The sequence below is a fragment of the Motacilla alba genome, chromosome 2 (assembly GCF_015832195.1).
Source record: "Motacilla alba alba isolate MOTALB_02 chromosome 2, Motacilla_alba_V1.0_pri, whole genome shotgun sequence".
Classification (NCBI taxonomy): domain Eukaryota; kingdom Metazoa; phylum Chordata; class Aves; order Passeriformes; family Motacillidae; genus Motacilla; species Motacilla alba.
In genome coordinates this window covers 39,311,664-39,329,962 of record NC_052017.1, presented here as the reverse complement: position 1 = coordinate 39,329,962, position 18,299 = coordinate 39,311,664, and the positions used below count along the sequence as shown (strand labels likewise).

Genomic DNA, 18,299 nt, shown 5'->3' with positions numbered 1-18,299 from the left:
GACTCTGAGCTACTCCATGGGGTGATGTTGCTGCCCATAGCAGAGGCATGGAGGAGATGACCTTTAAAGGTTCTCTCCAACCCAAACTGTTCTATGATTCCGTGATACTGAACTTGAAGAAGTAACACAGGGATTACTGTTTTGCTTTTACTTTAGACTGAGAATACTTTAGCAAGTCACCAAAGCAAGGAAGAGTTTTGTACTCTTGAAGAGTCAACCGGGAGTTGACTTGAAATGAGAGTTATGAGTTAGGTTCAAGATTTATGCCTATTTTCTTGGGGTTTTGTTCCAGGTTTGGCTATTTCAAATTTAAATTGCTACAAACACACTAAGTAAAGAACCTAGATTTTCTCAAGTTTTGGAGTATCTGCTGTAACCAATTTGGCACATGGTGGCAATCTAGTCAGTAATAAAGACATCTGGTCACAGACATAAAGCATTTCACATTAAGTAGCCCAGTTTAAAAGATGCAAATAATTGCGTCTTGTAAAAATTTTTCCCCCAAATTGACTTCCATATTCTGTTTCCACAAGTTTTCGCTTTCCTTGTTATTTATTTTAAATTAATTTATTTAGATATTGCTTCCTCTTTAATATATTTCATATATGATCTAATACCTGATTTTTCTGAAGTCCTTCGTATGAATTTCTGAGCAAATACTGTGTGTGAAACTTTCTGCTATATTAGGTGACCTGCATGATCACAAAAATAAAAGTTTTTTCTATCAAGAAATTTGACTTTTCTATTATCAGATAAGAATTTGAGATTGTCCAACGATGTTGGACCTTTAAAATAGACCATACTAAAGAACTGGCATTGTGAAGAATATAAGGAGCACTTTAGCAGCACGAAGAAACTAGTGCCTATCCCATCTACTTGTACACCTGTACAGAGAACCCTTTTTGCAATACGAAATACACAAGAAATGAACTTGTAGTACAAAGGAATTTTGAATGCACCTGAGTGGAAGCTGAATGTGTCAGTGTAGCCAGATGATTTTTGAAGACAAGAAAACAGGATAAAATTTTCATGTCACAAATTCAAAGGAAGAATATCCAAGAAGCTCTTTTCTGTATAAATTTTGGCATCAATAGACGCCAACTTGCTTTCTTGCTCATCACCCAATAATACCAATCAGTTGAAAAAAGCCAATTTTGAGATAAAATAATTGCATTTTTTTGCATTTGACTAAAATTTACATTTTACTAAAACTGGAAATCCCTATGCCCTGGCTATTGGCATTTTAGACAATTTAGATATTTTAGGCCCTTTTCTAGACAAATAAAAGTGCATTAGCAAGCTTTTCCTGAATTTCCATGGCTTTTTTTGCCCAGATTGGCCTGCAGCTTCATAGGCAAATTGTTTTGCAATAGCTGTGGAATTAAGGTGAAGTCCATATTTCAGCTCTGAAACTCTTAAGAGCAACTTCTCCATAATTGGAAATTCAGTGACTAGATGTCTGTCACGGCCACAGCTACTTGTATCTTGCCAAAAACAACTTGGTGGTTCGCAATCACAAGGGAAAACTAAGCTTCCCAGCTGGCTGATGGGATGTAATCTGACTCCTACTCAGTTACCAGAGTGCTGCAGAAACATGTGTTCCATTTGTTGACAGAACAATTGTCCTGGGTAGCATTTACTTACAATTCGGTACTTTCATAAATATTCTAAGAACTGGTACAGCGCAGAGAGTGCAGGTAGCAGTTTCCATTTGTCCTATGATGGCCTAGAGCCATCACTTCTAAGCTCACTGCCAGCTCACTCAGCAAATCCTCTAGACTGGAGTACAGGCTGTTTAGGAATTGAGACAGGTCATGCTGTACCTTGCTTTCCTTAGCTGGCCATTCTCATTTTTGGCCGCTTTCTTCTTGCTCTAAGCCTCACAGTTTCTTTGCCCAAAATTGTCTAATGGGTGGGATTTGTGCCATGGTGATTTCAAGACAGGAAGTAGAGTAAGTCATTAGAATGGAAAGCACACATGTGGAAGAATCCTGAATGACAAGAATCAGAGTGCACTTTGATAATAGCTCAGGAAAATTTTCAACTCTGATCTGGTTTCTTTTCTTGGCTTTTTTGTGGACATCCTACCTTTTAATACAATCTGGTGAATACCTCTTTGTTAAGAAAAAGATAAAAGGGTAGATTAGATTACAAGGACCTGGAAAGTATTATTTTGTTTCATGTTATCTATTGGTGATGAATTGTTTTTGCTAAGAAGAATATTCCAAGGGACAGTAAATCTCTGAATTTATGCTGTAATGACTTTTGTGAATAATGCACCTACATTTGGCATTGATAATTCTTTCTTTCAGTTAATACTCTTTAATGTAATATGTTGTAATGGTAATTGTTTTTTAGAAGTCTCAGATAGGTGATCTGAACTTTCTAGGAGTCACATTTACACAAGGGATTTGGACAACAGTTCCCTCATGGGGGGTTATAATCTCCGTAATTCCTAATCTGATTTGCATTAGGGAATACATACAGCTCATTAGCAGCACTGTCATCTTAATTAGCACATAACTAAATGTGGGACATGCATTTGACTTGTAAATAAATGTTCCATATATCCATGCTCCTCTAAGAGTGCCAGAAAACCAGAGACAGTGAGGATGATGAACTATGCGGTTTTTCTCTTTAAGTGAGGGGGTAAACAAAGTAGGCCAACACTTCCTCCCCCAAAATATCACAAAGCTGTGCCTAGTGGAGCGTGTACCTCATTTGCATCAGTCGTGTCCTTCATCCACAAACACATTTTTTTCACTATACTGACCATGCTCTGTTAGGAACAATATTCAAATCTGTTCTCTCTCTGGAGGCCAGGAGTGAAATTACCTTCCTGCTTTTCTGATACCTTCTTGCTTAGTTCTCTTTTTAAAAAAAAAGTTTCATATCTCTTGTGGAGAAAACAGAAATATATAGGGTTACTCTTTAATGTAAGAGAAAAAAAAGACAATGTGTAATAAATTTGATAATATTCAGTAAAGCACATTACAATCTGTAATAAAATAATATTGAATTTTGATTTATTATAACTGTTTATTTAAATATTATAAGACTATGACTTTTTATGCTTCTGTTTTCTGTCTCTAAGTATCTTAGTTCTCAAGAGCTAAAACGTCTTAAATATGGAAGAAAAGCATCTGAAGTTAGGCATGCGTTTTGGCTGTGTTCTTGGCCAGAAAACAAAGACCACAACAGCAAATTTAAAACTTTTACGTCATAAAGATGCTTCATTTGAAAAGGTAGCAATTGCAGAAATTGTCTATTTTTGGTTTTGCTTTTTTTTTTTTTTCCTTATCCCAGCTGATTATTTTAAAAAAAGGAAAATCATGTTAATGCAGATGATGTGACAACTGTTTATAAAGGTATAGTCACTCACCGGATCCTGGGTGAAGACCTTGTGGTATGTCATTTTGAAACAGAAATGCCTACTCTGAAGGCATTTTTTGTGTAGATAATTAGCATGTGGTGTATTGGGCGTTTTGGAACTGAGTCCAGAGGATGTCCAAACTCATTTAGAACTTGGCTTTTCATCACAACAGGTATGATTAAACTCCCTGGTGTGATGGAACAGAAATTGTGTGGGAAGAATATGATCATCTGGAGAGCTGTATGGGAAAAGAGATTTGGTGTTCCATATTGCACAATTTACCTCAGCTGCCTGGAACCCTGCATATGTGAATAACTTTGGTGTTTATTTACTATATTCCTTCTGTGCATGTGAAAAATTTTTGCAGAAGTTAACTAGTCTTTAATATTCTTCCTTGGCTGAGGAACAGGTTAAAGGTTAAACTCATGACTTCAGGCTAAGTAGGGCTATAATAAAGCGTGCTGATTGTTTTGGTGATGCGAAGACCTGCTTGGCTGAGGTTAAAATATTACACTGAGAGCCTGTATAGAAAACAAGGAACAAGTGCAGCCGTGAAATGTGTGAGACCACATGATTGGAAAGAACTTCTTGGAATCTTTTCTTGGAAGAGTCTTCTCCTACTGCAGGCATTTACATGCTGAAGTCGTTAATTACTACTTCAAGGTCTATCTTAAACTAAGTAGTTTATAGCTTTCTCAAGGTTGCCCTAAACCTCCTGAAAGGGTTCCCAAGATTTCATTCTTCTGATATCTAAAAACCTTTTTCAACCTAAATTGTGCCAGTGTTGTCTTTTATGTTAAACAACTAGTCCTTTCTTTGTCCTGGGTAAAAAGTAAATATCGTGGCTACCGTAGGGCTAAATCATGTGAAGGTAAAATGTCAGGAAGGTGTCTCCTTCCACTAAGCTGGCCATGGTGATCATAAGTTAGCACTGAAACGCAGAGAGCATTAAACATATAGTCAAGTCTGAGGATGGATTTCACTGCTTTTCTACACAAGGGTATGTTTTAGATATTGCACACAAGCTGGATGGGTTAATATAAATTGGTGTTAAAAATCAGCTGCATATAATTGTGACTTGTATGGAAATTTAACTAAAAATTTCTTTGAAGTTTGCTACTGCTACTGTTGATGGTCAAATTTGTTATTTGTGTTAGTGTAGTTGGACAAGGTAGGTATCATGTATGATTGAGGGAGGGATAAATAGCAATAGATGGACACACAGTCAAGACACTTGGTAGTGTAGAGTCCTTTCATACTATCTCACCATGCCTTCTGAAATGGCCAAGTTCTATACACTTGTTAATAAGTTAATAAATATTTTCCTTCTGTCAGAGGTCTGTACCAGAAAGTTATGAAGCAGCAGTTTTTTCTTTTCTTTTTTTTTTTTTTTAAAGACAAGGTGAGATAAATTTCCCTAGACTAAAACTTCTTTTTGAACTATGTAACAGCTCAAACATACATCTGATTTTAAATGTGTATTCTTTCTCTTTGCATGGAAGAAAAAAGAAACAATAGGACAATTGATCTTTTAAAAGAAGAATTGAGGAGAGAAAATGAAGTGGAAGTGATTTTATTCATTAAGTAGCCTGTCTTGACTTGCTATATGCCTTTCAAATCTACTTTACTCATCTGAACCTGTACTTGTTGAAGCTAGTGACTGTAATGATGGTGACATCATCGTTTTGTTTACACTGAAACCTCTTTTGAGCACAATCACAAAAGAGATAGTTTTAGGAGATTGATTACTCCTCAACTTTGGAATTTGGTAATTTTGGTATACCTCAAACATGCTGCACTTGTCCTCAAGTCTGCTTTTCTTAGCTTTAGATTATGAACTCATCAGGCCTTTGATTATTTCTTCATAAGAATTTATAAACCACATAGTACACTAAATCTCCTGGAAAGAAACAAGAATAACTTTGATCCTTGACCATAAGAATTTACAATAAATATTTAGTCACAATTTTGCATTTTATATTACACCCACAAACTGTGCAGAGATGAGTACTCAACAACTGTAAATCTTAATTAAGGATCTGCTAGAATGTGCAGGTTGTTCTGAGTTTTGATTTGACCCTGTTGTTCATATGCCTTAATGAAATGGTTTTCATTTACACAATTGCTTCAAGTTTTGGGGGTTTTATTATTATTTTTTTACAAGATCACTCGTACTGCCTTCGTCACAGAAAATATGACAGCATTTAATGAACAGCTTCTGGGTGTTTTATTTTAATTGTGTAGACTTAGGATGTATTTATTTATTATTCACTGCGCTGGAGTGGCATTATTGTTTTTCTTTTTTGCTTTTTACTAACATTCAAGTTTATATATCTTGAATATATAAATTTATATATTTCTTTCATAAGCACTGACTTTCATGAGAACTTTCACAAGCATGGGAATGGGGATTTATCTTTTTGCAGATAGCTAGCCAAACAATGTCAAGTTTCAACTGATCTTCAGTATCCAGTTTTAGATACCTGAACTGGTAATTGTTTTATGTGCTGAGTATTGTATGACACTTGTCCTCAAAACGCAACATCATCGCGCTTTCTTTGCAAATATCTTCGTTTTTTTCAGTCAACCTGGCAAACAGGTACTCAGAGTGTAAAGTTGAGCACATAGGAAAAGGTTTCATTTTATATAGAAATTACATTGGCAGGGGTCCTGAGACCCTTCAGTTTTCTCCTATACTCCTCCTAGCAGAGAATCTTCCTTCCCTAGACCCTTTTAAGAGCATTAGGTCAGAATGTCTCTTTCTCCTTTTGCAGCTGTAGTTTGTGTGTTTGTTTCCTCACCCCTTCTTTCCCTCACACCCCATTTAACATCTGATACTTACCTTTCTGATCCCTGAGAAATCAGGTTTACTTTCTCCCCAGGTTTACTGCACTTCTTTGCTTGGAGCCAGTCCTCTTAACCTACCCAGGTGTTTCTCTTGCCTGTCTCCTTCTGCACATGTGATTGTTTGCACTAGTACTTGTGTATTTTTGCCCTTACTCCTATTGTTTGACTTTTGTTCCTCCTATTTGAATGTTCTTTGTCCTAGTGTAGCTATAGGAACTGGTTGTTTTCATACTGCTTCCCTCTCCCCCCCATGCTGTTTCTTTAATATTGTTTGCTTCTGCCAGCATCAGATACTCTAATGAGAAAGAGGGGGCAGGCCCCTTATCTTCTTTTCCCCTCAGCTCCTTCTTTTATTTTTGTATGCTCCTCAGTATGAAACTCTGTCCTAGCCATGGAAATTATGTCTGCTTTGTCTTGAAAGAAAATGTTACAAGGACCATTGAATATTGACTCCTGGCATTTTCCTCTTTCCCCATTCTTAGGGGTGCTACTGCTGCTAAAATAATGTCCTGTTGTGATTACCTGTACGAGGTACCAGGCTCCATTAAAGTTGACAATGTTTTTGTTAGTAATATTGTGTTAGCCTGTAAGAACAGCCAGTATTAACAGATAAAAGCCTTGGGAAGTAATCTGCTTTGGTAGAGGTAATGGCTGTTCCAGTTATCCCATCAAACATCATCTTTCCATCCTGTTTGTGAAGTCTGTGGTAACTTCCTGTCAGAGGTCCTACTTGCCAGAGCAGCTGATGACTGGAGTGGATCTGATGCTGGTGTCAGGCTGGGTGGAAGGTGCTTTTATTAGCCTCTAGCTTCCTTTCTTTGAGTCCTTTAAGCGCCTGGTAAGTTGGCAAGAAATTAAACAGCGGGAGAATAAAGTGCAAAGCTGACTCTTATGGCACTGCCCTAAGGAGACAGGAGACATGCAATTTCCTAATCAGAGGTCTAGCTTATCCAAGAATTTCTGCTGCTTCCGTCTATGTCCAAGAATGTGTTTGGGAGGGGGTGGGAAAGGAAAGGGAGGAAGAGGAGTGGAGGAAAAACACCATCAGACCACTCTTAGTGGACCAGGTACACTATCTAGTTAAAGATACTGATGGTCCACCTCTTCAGTGCCACATAAGCCCTACCCATCTCCTTTCATACATCATCTGGTGTGTCAGGGACAGTTGCACTCATATTCATATACACAAAGCTGGTCTGCTTCTATTTTGATAATGACTTCTTGTTAAGTTTTGAGTGTTTTGAAGGTCTGGTCAACTTGTAAACAGTGGCATCAGTTTCTTTTCACTCAGGCAACATGGCATGGGGAAGCTAGGTTGGCCTTTTCTGCTATAGTTATACATATGGTGACCAGATGGAATGCAATGAGCAAACAAGTTTTTCAGCTCAGCAAATGACTGTGTGTTCACCTGAAGATGTTGTTCCCCGCAGAGTGCCAAAGGAAGTAAGGTGAATGAATGCTGGGCCCTACTGCCCTACTGAACCTTGATTTGTCCATTGGGAATTCTCTGATAGCAGTGAAAAAAGTGCTAGAGCATCTTGTCAGAGATCCCTTCTCAGAGATCAAGGAAAGGGAACGTCCTTTTATGCCAAACCTAACTAGCATTCATGTCAGTAGGCTCCTTTTTGAAGGACCAAACATTATCACTCTGACCCTTCCTCTGCTGTCCCCTGAGAAACCTCACTAAATACTGTAGTTCCCTGCACATTATGGAAAGTTCTGTTTTAGATATTACTGTTCTCTGGGCTGGATCCCCAGAGAATGGAGAAGTTCAGTGCTTGTGAAGATGGGTTGTGTTCATCCCAATATCAATGGAGGACCACTGCAATCTGCCTCCCAAGACATATTTAGCACCAGTTATGTGGGACATGAAGTTGCAATCCATCCCTTTTTATAGCCATGCTGTTTTGTACAAGACCATTTTCAATGGTTTAACTGGGCTGAAACTCTGCCAGTACTGTTTCTGGAAAAGGAAAGGACGGAATAGGTCACAGTTATACTGCAGGTGTATCAAGGCCCTTAGTATCAAGGTTATTATTTTTGTGGTGGTTGTGCTCAGTGTTTTATTATCCATTAAAAATCTAGGTCATAATCTTTGACTGAAGAATGTGCTAAGACTGCTTCCTATTCAATCAGTTCTGCACAGCTTGTCTTACTTCATCCCCCTCAGTACAACTAGGCAGGTGTAGTTTACAGTAATGATGCATTTCTCAAAGTGCAGGTTTTAGTGACCTGGTGTAGGTGCATGCCAAATCTTTAATTTAAAACCTCCCTACAGGTTGCATGGATCAGGAACTCTGGCTAGGATTGCAAGGATTGCATTTGTGCCCAGTGCCATCCAAAGGTGTGTGCACCTGCCATTCCCTCCAGGGCATTTGCTTCTGTTCAGAGAAATGGTGAATTAATTTTGTTTGCAGACTGATCTGGCTCTGCCAGCACTTTTCCTGAAAAGCATAGAGAGGAGGGTTACTGGTCACCAATCAGCTCTTCCTCCCCAGGCTCAGGCAAAAGTCAAGGAGCCTTTCACTCTCCTGTGGCCAGCTCCAAAGCAAGCCAGCGTTTGAAGCTGTGCTAAGCCTCCTGCTGGTAGGCAGTGCCAGAGGCCTGCTTTGCCTCCACAGCCAGGTTTATATTTTTGTACACAGGCTCTGCAGAGCCTCCTTTTATAGTGTTCTTAGTTCAGCATGGTATTTGTTGATGCACGCATTCCTTTCATTTGCTGCTTCCAAAACGGCTGATAAGACCAGAAGCTCTTCTGTGTCCATTTGAGAGGGTTTGTTTGAGACCCAGTCCAGCTGAGATCCCCTCGCCTTGCTTTGTCTTGACCGTGCTGTATCTGCCTCAGCCTGCCTGCCTTCACTTTTACACTGCATCTCCTGTGATCCCTGCCTGATCCTGAAACATCTGTGCCTCTCAAGTAACTCTAGAATTTTTGCTTCTTTCAGAAGTCAAGCTGGGACTGGCCCTGTTGCAGTGAAGTCACTGCTGTTTCTTCCCGACACTTCCCAGCCATTCAGAGTTCCGACACTGTATGTAACAAATGCTAAGCCCAGAGCATCCCCAGATTGATCCAGGGCTGTATTGCACATGATGTGGAGCTTTGTGGCCTCTCTGCCCTGCTGGTGCCCATCATGTGTTAATGTTAGAGCTTCGCTGACAGCTCAGCCCAGAAGCTGTGGGCAAGTAAAGGCTCTGCAGAGTGTCAGGGTGGAAAAGGGAGCCACAGTGTGCAATTTCCCCTAAAGCATAGTGGGAGTAGGTGTAAGGAGGAGCCCCAGGGAACGTGAGCAAGAACAGGAAGCATGAAGGAATGGTTCACCTGCTGTATGTGGATGTTCAGCCCCATCAGCACAAGGTGTTTCACAACTGAATGAGCCTAAGGAGGTTGTAATTTTTACAGAGGCAGACAAGGCAAAGTTATCTCTACTAGACAAGTGTTAACAGCTGTTCCTAAAAACTTTCACTGGAGCAAAGCTTTACAGGGGCAGCCAGAAGTACAACCTTGATACTGCTCCCTCCCAGCCCCCCAGCCTTTTGAATAAAGGATTGTTGGACTATTTATGCAAGAGCAAATAACATTATTTTTGGAAGTGACTGAATTATTTTCATTACTTTATTTTTCCAAAAGAAAAAAAAAAAAATCAGCCCGAGGCAGACACCTGGCATGGAAAATTTCAGCTTGCGTGGTAAAAGGCTGGCAGAAGTTACCGGGAAGTGCGAAGGGTGTCAAAAAAAAAAAAAGAAAAAAAAAGAAAAAGAAGGAAAAAAAAAAAAGGAAAGAAAGGCAAGCCTTAAGCAGGCGTAGTCACCGGCAGCGCTGAGAGCTCGCTGCCCTCCCTGGCTCCTGGTCCCGCCGGGATGTGATCCCCCGTGTCCCGCGGTGCTCCCAGCCCAGGCAGCGGCGGCGGCGGCGCGGGAGCCGGGCCCGCCACGCGGCTCCGCGTGGGACCGAGCGCGCCGCCCCCGCGCCCCGCGCTGCCCCGGCCCCGGCGGCGGCGGGGGCGGGGCCGCGGCCGCGCTGCGCTGCCATTGGCCCGGCCGGCGGCGCGGGGCGGGGGCAGCGGGCGCGCCGCCGAGGCGGTCCGGGCTCAGCCCCCGGTGCGGCGGAGCAGTCGCGGCCGCCCCGTCCTGAGGGCACCGGCGCCGCCCGCGTCCGCCAGGCAGCGCAGCCCCCGCGTCCGGTTCCAGCTCGCCGTTCGTCTGCCGCTCCGCGCTCTTTTCTCTCGCTCTGTCTCCCGGGCGATCTCGGCGGGGCCGCGATGGAAGAGGAGCGGGCGGGCGAGCAGATGAGACCGTTGCTCACCACGGTAACGGGGGGTGCGGTGCGGTGGGGGGCGCACAAAGGGGCCGCCACGGGGCAGCGCTGCCCCGCGTCCTGCCCGGCGGTCGTGCCGCTGCCCTCCTGCCGGGGTACGGGGGACGCGGCGGGGCTGCCCCCCTGCCGTGGCTCCCCAGCCCTCGGCGGCGGGACCCTCGGCCGGGGGTCCCGGCCCCTCTCGCCCGGTGTCCCCGCGTGCCGGCCGCGTGCGCGCGGCCGTGTTTCCCCCCCCCCCCACCCTTGCCATCCCCGGGGGGCGGCGGCGGGGCCGGAGCCTTTTGTTCGGCCGCGGGCTCCGTGTGCTCGGCGGCCGCGGCCGCCCCGTCCACCCCCCCGTTCCTTTGTGAGAGCCCCGCAGGGCTTGTGCCGGCGGCGGTGGGCGGCGCGGCTGCCCCTGGCCTCGCCTTTCTCCCTGCCCCGCTGGCTGACGAGTTCCTGGGCGAGGGAGAAGTGCGCACACATGGCAAGCGGCGAGCTTCCCCTTGTCCTCGTGTTGCGCGGCGGCGGGGTCGGCTCGGGTGGTGGGCACGCTTCCCCGGCGGGTTCCTAGTCCTGGGGAGTGGAAGGGTTGGTGAGCAGGAGATGGGTAGAACTACGGAGCTTGGGTTCATTTCCTTCTCGGGCCGGGTGGCTCAGTGAAGCAGGCATGTGTTGCCTTCCTGTGCTGCTGAAAAATACATGTGGTTCCACGCTTGTAATTTCCCTTCCCTTCAGATGACTCAAGGTCTGGATTTTGTTAATGAGCCTCTGAGCTCTTACTCTGATGTTCTCCTTCAGGGCCTTTTCCAAAAAGGTGTCGCACAGGGATTTGTCTTCAGTGCCAGAAGAGGAGGGATGTGTAGTTTGTAACACAAAGAATGCTGTGATGGACAGAGAAGTAACACTGAAAACACATGCGTTTTCATCATCTTTCCGTTACTCTTCAAGGAGAGACTTGAGTCACATTTGATAAAATTGGCAGTCTAATGAAGTGCTCGCTTCCTGTGACATCAGTATGTTCAGTGTGTTTTTCCTTTGTTATAACAGGAGCGTTGATAACTTACTGGTTCAAAGGGCCATGAATTTTGCAAATGTTACAGTCTTTGTATGTTGGCTTCAGAAGTTAATGCTTGTGCTCACATTGAAAGGTTTTGCAGATGTGTTCTAGACCATTTCTCTGTCTTGTCACTGCTGCAAAATAGGGTATATTCCCAATTCATGTTAACTTCTTCACGGTAGATTCTGTGTAAGAGCAGGCTGCTTAATAGGTTTAATTCATGTTAAAACTACCTTTCACTTCTGTATGAGGTATCTCTTCTTAGCTGGCAGGAGAATACTCTGTATATATAGCAAAGAGATGCTAAACTGTGTGGAGTGAGTTGAAAAACTTTGAGCTTCAGGTGTGGGGTTGCGGTGGAAGATGGTAATGAGTACCTGAGGTGATTTCTCAAGTGAATCCAAATGAAAAGAGTATTGCAGATGTCATGAAAGTCAGTGTGCCCTGAGCACATTTGTTGGGTCTGGCAGCAGTCATTATGGTTCTGTGTAACAGAAATTATTTTTATGGGGATGAGCTCCTCCTGTATTATTGTGTGGTCATTTTTGATGCAGCTGTTATGAGCAGAGGTACTCAGTGGAGTGGTCCAGATTGGTTTCCTTGCAACAGCAATACCTGACCTTGATGCCAAAGTGTATTTGCCATTGGCCCGGCCAGTGAGGTGATTCCAGCTGAGTTGAAATGGTTAGAAAAGTGAGAGGGCAGAAGAGTTGGTAGGAACTGGAAAAAAAGAATTTCTGGGGAAAACACATGAATTAAATGGCTTAAAGAAAGACAGGACATGGTAATCTTTGGGCAATTGCATAGTATAGCAGTATTGGATTTGTTGTGGGTTTCATATGCAAGAGGTGTAATTTTATATACAAGAGAGCTACTTAATCCAGAAGATGGGTATTTTTGACAATAGATCTTGATGTAATTTTTCTAATCCTGTGTTTCTTGACAGTACAGGCTACCTTCCTGCTAGCAAAGCTTGCTGAAACTGCTTACATGTGCATAACTTTTTCAGAAATAAACATCTCAGTAAGATGGAAGGACTTTTTAAAAAAGAGTAGATCAAATCTTAGAGCTTCATTGCTGTGGCTTAAAAATACAGAACTGTAATCAAACAGAGGAGTCCCTAAAAATTCCTCTTCTTCCTTCCTCCTGTATTGTTTCTGTGTTCATAGAATATTAGATATGTAATGAGTTAAGATTTGGTGGCTCTCTTATGGAGGAGCCCTTCTATCAGTCACATGCTGTCCCCTCCCCCTCCCATTTAGTTAATCAAAAATACAAAAAAATCCTTTAACCATGCTTGTTTTATACTTTAGGTCCACTCTTATAGAAGAGAATGAATGAGTGTTTGGAACTTCGGTGTTTTGAAGAACCTGATTGGTGGCAATATGTACTTGAAAGTTGGAAAGGCGAGGTGAAACAAATGCCTGATAGTTATTACAGCCAGAGAGCAACTGATGAACAGAGCATCTGGGATGACTAGAAAATACAGTAGGAAAAAGATACATAACTGCATAAATCCATGGTTCCTTCATACCCTACATACTCTTAGATGTTCTGCCCCCCCATCTTAGAAAAGATGCATTATTATTGGAAAATGTTCACTGAATAACCAGAGGATATGATTTTAGTTGAAAGATGATAAAGGATTCAACAGTCTAGGACTTGTCAGCCTAGTAGAGATGATGGAACAGTGATATGGTAAGGCTCTATAAAACTCCTGTGGAAAAAGTAGGTGAACATGGAAGAGGAGGCACACAGTCAAATCAGACTTAGGTGTTCAGTTCAAAACAAGCAAAAGAAACTCAGTGTAGGGATTCACAGGTGTATTTGCTATACAGTGTATACAGTGTGAACTTAAGGGGAGTTTGGACAAACATTGGAAGACAGATACATTGAGGTTAGTAAATGGATGAGCAACAGCCCCAGGAAATCTGATTTGAAAACAGCTGGAGGTTGTGAGTGTAAGGAGGAGGAGATGTATGCTTGTCTTGTTTTTCCTCTTCCCTCAACAACTACTTATGGTAATTCTTGTTGGGTTTTTCAAAATAGGGGTGGGACGTGGTAGTTTGTTTTCTATACAGGGGTGAGTTTGACAGTCATAGTTATGATATTAAAAATGCTTGATGCTACATATGAGTGATCTTAGTTCTGTCTTCTGGCTTTTGTCATTATGGTGTTCATTACTCTAATGTTTGGTGGGCTTCTTTGCAACAGCTGTAAGTAGGATTTAAAGGAGTGAGTGGTGCAGTTCTGTCTCTAGATGTTTTGCAGGTAATATTTTCAAAATACTTTTTTTTCTTAAAATAGATGGAAACTTTTTTCTGTTAGTATTTGATACTACTTCATGTATATGAAAATACTCTCAAGATTGTAGACCATGCAGTATAGTTAAGTAAGGGGTTTGTTTGTGTCTTCTTTCACTGAGACACATCTGTTTTTATCATTAATTCTACTGTAGATTATGATAGAACTGAAAGTGGCTCTGTTGGAGAAGGGCATGTTTCCAGGGATCTCCTTCTGGCTTTCCTAATCAAACCAGTGAAATACTGTGGTCTGCCTTATCTCACTGAAGAGGGCATTAGTGTCACGGTGCTTTTACTGAAGTGGCTGTGTGGTTGGCTACAGTTTTTAAAAATTTTTTTAACAGATGTGCTTGCACATTATCAAGTGGGTTGCACTCACTGTCCTCTGCTGTCATCTTATTCAGCATGGGGCTTTGGTGATGTGAAGTCAGACGACAGGTCTCTGCGTACAATTTTTTTTTCCTACTAACATAGTGAGCTCAGACTGGTGCTTTGCCTTTATGGCTGGACAAGGGTAACTGAGGGTATGTTTGTACTGCATAATTGAGGACTGTGCAGGAAACTCTCCTCCCCCACAAGTTTGTGGCATCTGGCTGAACAAACGCTCTGCACAAGTTCATGCAATACAGTTATAGCTGTGTGGCAGTGCCCTAGCTAAATAGCCCTGATCAGAGAGAATTGTACTGGCTTGCCAGCCTTGCAGACTTGAAGCCATGACTTTGGAGAGACAAACTGCTTTTCTCTGTTGTGCTGTTTGGGTACGGTGTGTACCTCGTACAGCTTGGACTGTGTTGTGGGCCTCTGTAAGCTTTTAAGTGTATGTCTGGCAGTCTTTGTGAGTTCTTGAAAAGTTACCATGGATGTCAAAAACTTGTGTTATTTGAGAACTTTCATTATGCTTCGTTATAGTAGTTCTGTTTTTTTGTCCAGAACAAGCTGGAGGTGTACCAAGTTGAGTAGTTTTTGGTTTATATCCATGTCATTTATCTGCCTCTACAGGTGACTTTTGACATGTCACCAAATTTGTTGTGGGCCTTTGAATATTGATGCCCGTTACACAAGGTTATCTGTTGCACAGGACCTTTTGTGGCCCTGAAGCAGTAGTAATACTTAGTAAATGGACCTGCTCTATAACTAGTGTTAGATTAAAAAAAACAGAGTATAAGTATGCTTTGAGTATACTCAAACTTAGCTAGAGAAGGTCTGCAATGAATATTGTCGTGTTTTTGAAATAGCACATTCTGGAATGATAAAGTTTAGGGATACATCAGATTTTTTTTGCTAAAACGAAGATAGTTGTCCAGCTAATGTTTTGAAATAGTGCTATGAATAGTGAAATTGAACTGAGTGTTTTGTGAGTAAGGACACAGAGATGAGCACTAGCTATTACTTAACTGTGTAGATCAGAAAATGTCTGAATGGGAAAATGAGAATTTTGATTATTTTACAGATCATCCTGCAATATTCCTAAATATTTGCATTTCTGAATTTACATTTGCAAAGTTACCAGTAGATGAAAGTATTACATTATTTTTAAAAAAGACCAACATGTGTTTGAAGTGGCCCAGATCTCAAATCTACTTTGCTGGCATATCTTAACAGCTCTTAGAAGGGATTATCTGTCTGAGAGTCTTGTGTTTGTGTATGGCACCCTCCTTGTTTCACTGGGAATTAAACTCTCTACACTAGACAGTGTCATAACTTATAAAATATACATTTTAACCAGTAGATGGAGCCATTTTAGTTGTGTATCAGCCTGTCTGTTTACCTAAGTTTGGAAAACTTTGTTTCATAAGTGTTTTCGGTCATTTTGTCTTTAGAGGATGGCTTACAATTTTTTATTAATTTCTTTACCTACAGAGAAGACTAAATGTTTTATTCTTCCAGTAACAGTGCCAGGACTGTACAGCAGGAAGGCTATTCTGTTTCCATAAATGTGGAGAAAAAAGTAAATGCTTGTTCTTTGTGGGAATTACAGTTGTCTCTGTAAATTGTCCAGTGTCACATGAGTAGAGCTTTGTAGCCTTTGTACACCTTGTGTTGCCTGAAGTAGTTTTTTGGAATATTGATCCATAGTGGTATTAGATATCTGACAGTCTGGATGCTCTTGTGACTTCTGCCCAGGAAAGGCTGCTAGCCCAAAGTTTTTTGAGCTTTTTGAGTTTTTGTTTTTCCTTCTCCAGTTCGTTAAACTAAAATGACTCAAACCCATGTAATGAAGTGGTTGTCCTGTTTGGGTATACTGGCATCAGTCGTCTTGTTTCAGCAATGCTGGAGTGCTTCATAACTTTGAAATACCCCTGGCTTATTAATTCTAGCAAGTCCCGTTTTAGCAGAAGCATTCCCAGTGCTGTACTCATTGTATTATCTTATATCTTCCTTCAGAAGATAGAAGATCATCTTTTCTAAGTTTTTCTGAGTTTGACTCTGCCCCTGCATTATATCCTTAGTAACGTACCACCTAGACCTTCCCTTTCCCTCTCTCTTCTGTCTTCTGCTTTGAAGATGAGTTTAGATTAACACATTGCCAACTTGAAGAGTAGAACCTTATTCAAGTCTTCATTTGAACTCTCATTATATGATACTTTGTGAAGTATAGGTGAGTCATCTTCTTTCCCAGAATCCTACTGTGAAAGATTTTGAGATTTCTTGTGGCTCAGGGTTTTTGTAGTTGTTGGTTGGTTGGTTGATTGATTGGATTTTTTCTTATTCAAACTAATTGGAAGTTTAAATTTTCTACAATTTTTACGGAATGAGTACTGATATTTTTCATATGATGTAGTTGTGCTGTAAGGCATTTAGGCTTATGTTCTTGGCAGTACTGCTAAGATAGTGTCCTGAAATACCAGAATATTTTTAAACTTGAAAACAGACTTGAAGGTTTTTTTAAACTTAAGTAGATGCTTCCGGATTGGGCACCTGTTGTCAGACTGTTGCCCCATTTTAACAGAATGTCTGGAGTCTGCCTCCAAACAAACTGGAGCTTCCTGTGAATGAGGCATGTGGGTGGAAACTGTGGGGAGAGGAAGTGGGAATTACAGAGAAGCATCCCCTGTATGTTGGAATTGTGCTGTTTGACCTACTCTGCCCTCTGCTACTGTTGCTTTTACAGAGCAGTTATAGTTCTGAGGATCTGGTAGCTGAGATCTGCTTGCAGGTGGGGTGAACTGGGGACTAGTATGAAAACCTAGCCTTGTTTTTTTTTTTTTTTTTCCAGTTACTGTGCTTTTACTATGGGGGCATGTATTTAGAGTGTATATGTGGAAATACTGTCTTAAAAAACTGTGCTTCCCTAAAATACAAAGTGAAGATTTCTTTTTTCCCCTACTCATTTTTGCACTAGGCTGATTCCTTTTAATTTTCCATGACTAATGTCTACTAAATATATGTTGGCTGTGTCTTGACTGGGATCTATTTTGGGGTGAAGAAAAAGGCAGCTAAGTTATTGTGAATACCTAGGTTATGGCAGGAGTAGTGATGCTAGTAATTCTTTACTAGAAAAAGTTAAGAATTTGCTTCCACAAAAAATGCTGCCTCTGAACATCGTGAACACACTGATTGTTTCACTAGCATATTATAATCAGAAGGCTAGAGAATCTCTAATCAGCCTGCTTTGCATGTATGTCTTTGTTACCAAAGAACAGAAGAAGGTTAAAGCAAATCTGTTCACAGAGCTGTTGTAATAGAATCTTGTTTGGTGTCCATTTCTCAACTGTGACTGCTTCTCAGTGCAAAAATTGTGTTGCTATGCCAAGAGATTCAGGCTGCTGTGTCCTGGATCTCAAAAATCATGTTAAGTGGAAGCATGTGTGATTTTGTTCTTTTAGATAGGGTTATTAGTAAGCTAATACAGCTAGTAAATTACATTTATTGATAACTGATCAGATTTCCAATTTGCATTTAGAAGCCGTAATTCTTCAGATTTTCTCTTTTTAAAATAAAAAATGGCTAGCAGATGCTGGTGTGAATAACACCTTGTTGTACAAAGATTTTTTTTTTTTTTATTTCTGCTGTATAACTTCACTTTTGGATGAAAAAATTAAAAGTGTGTTTTCTCCCTTTCGTAGAGCCTTTTGCCTCCATTATTATTTTCAACCACTGCAGAGCTCTGGTTTATCTAACTCCACCCCTGCACAGTTAGATCATGTCTGTATATTCCTCCCCCTTCTGCTTCTACCTTTCATGTATTCTGTTTTGCATTTGAGGTCAGCCACAGGTTCTCTTTTCTTTCACACTGGTCCATTGTCAGGCCTGCTTGAATTCCTGTGTGTTGCGCTTTGAGGATGTTGTCCTTAAAGGTCAGCCAGTACTTGCAGGCTTTGCCTTCACCCTCTATTGTGGTCTTCTGGGAGATTCTGCCAAGCAGATCCGTGGACAAAGTGAAATCTGATCTCCTGAAGTGCCATGTTGTAACTAGGCACT

The 18,299-nt window shown here is 41.5% G+C and overlaps 1 protein-coding gene across 18 annotated transcripts in view; it reads left to right on the top strand.

Moving 5' to 3' along the window:
• The first annotated feature begins 10,286 nt into the window (after positions 1-10,286).
• Positions 10,287-18,299, top strand: part of SLC4A7 (solute carrier family 4 member 7) — a 93,597-nt gene continuing 85,584 nt past the window's right edge. For all 18 annotated transcript variants that reach the window (XM_038160948.1, XM_038160931.1, XM_038160913.1 and 15 more), the window contains exon 1: positions 10,287-10,527. In XM_038160948.1, coding sequence (XP_038016876.1) covers positions 10,480-10,527 — 48 coding nt within the window. In that variant the 5' untranslated portion in view covers positions 10,287-10,479. The remainder of the gene's footprint in view (positions 10,528-18,299) is intronic.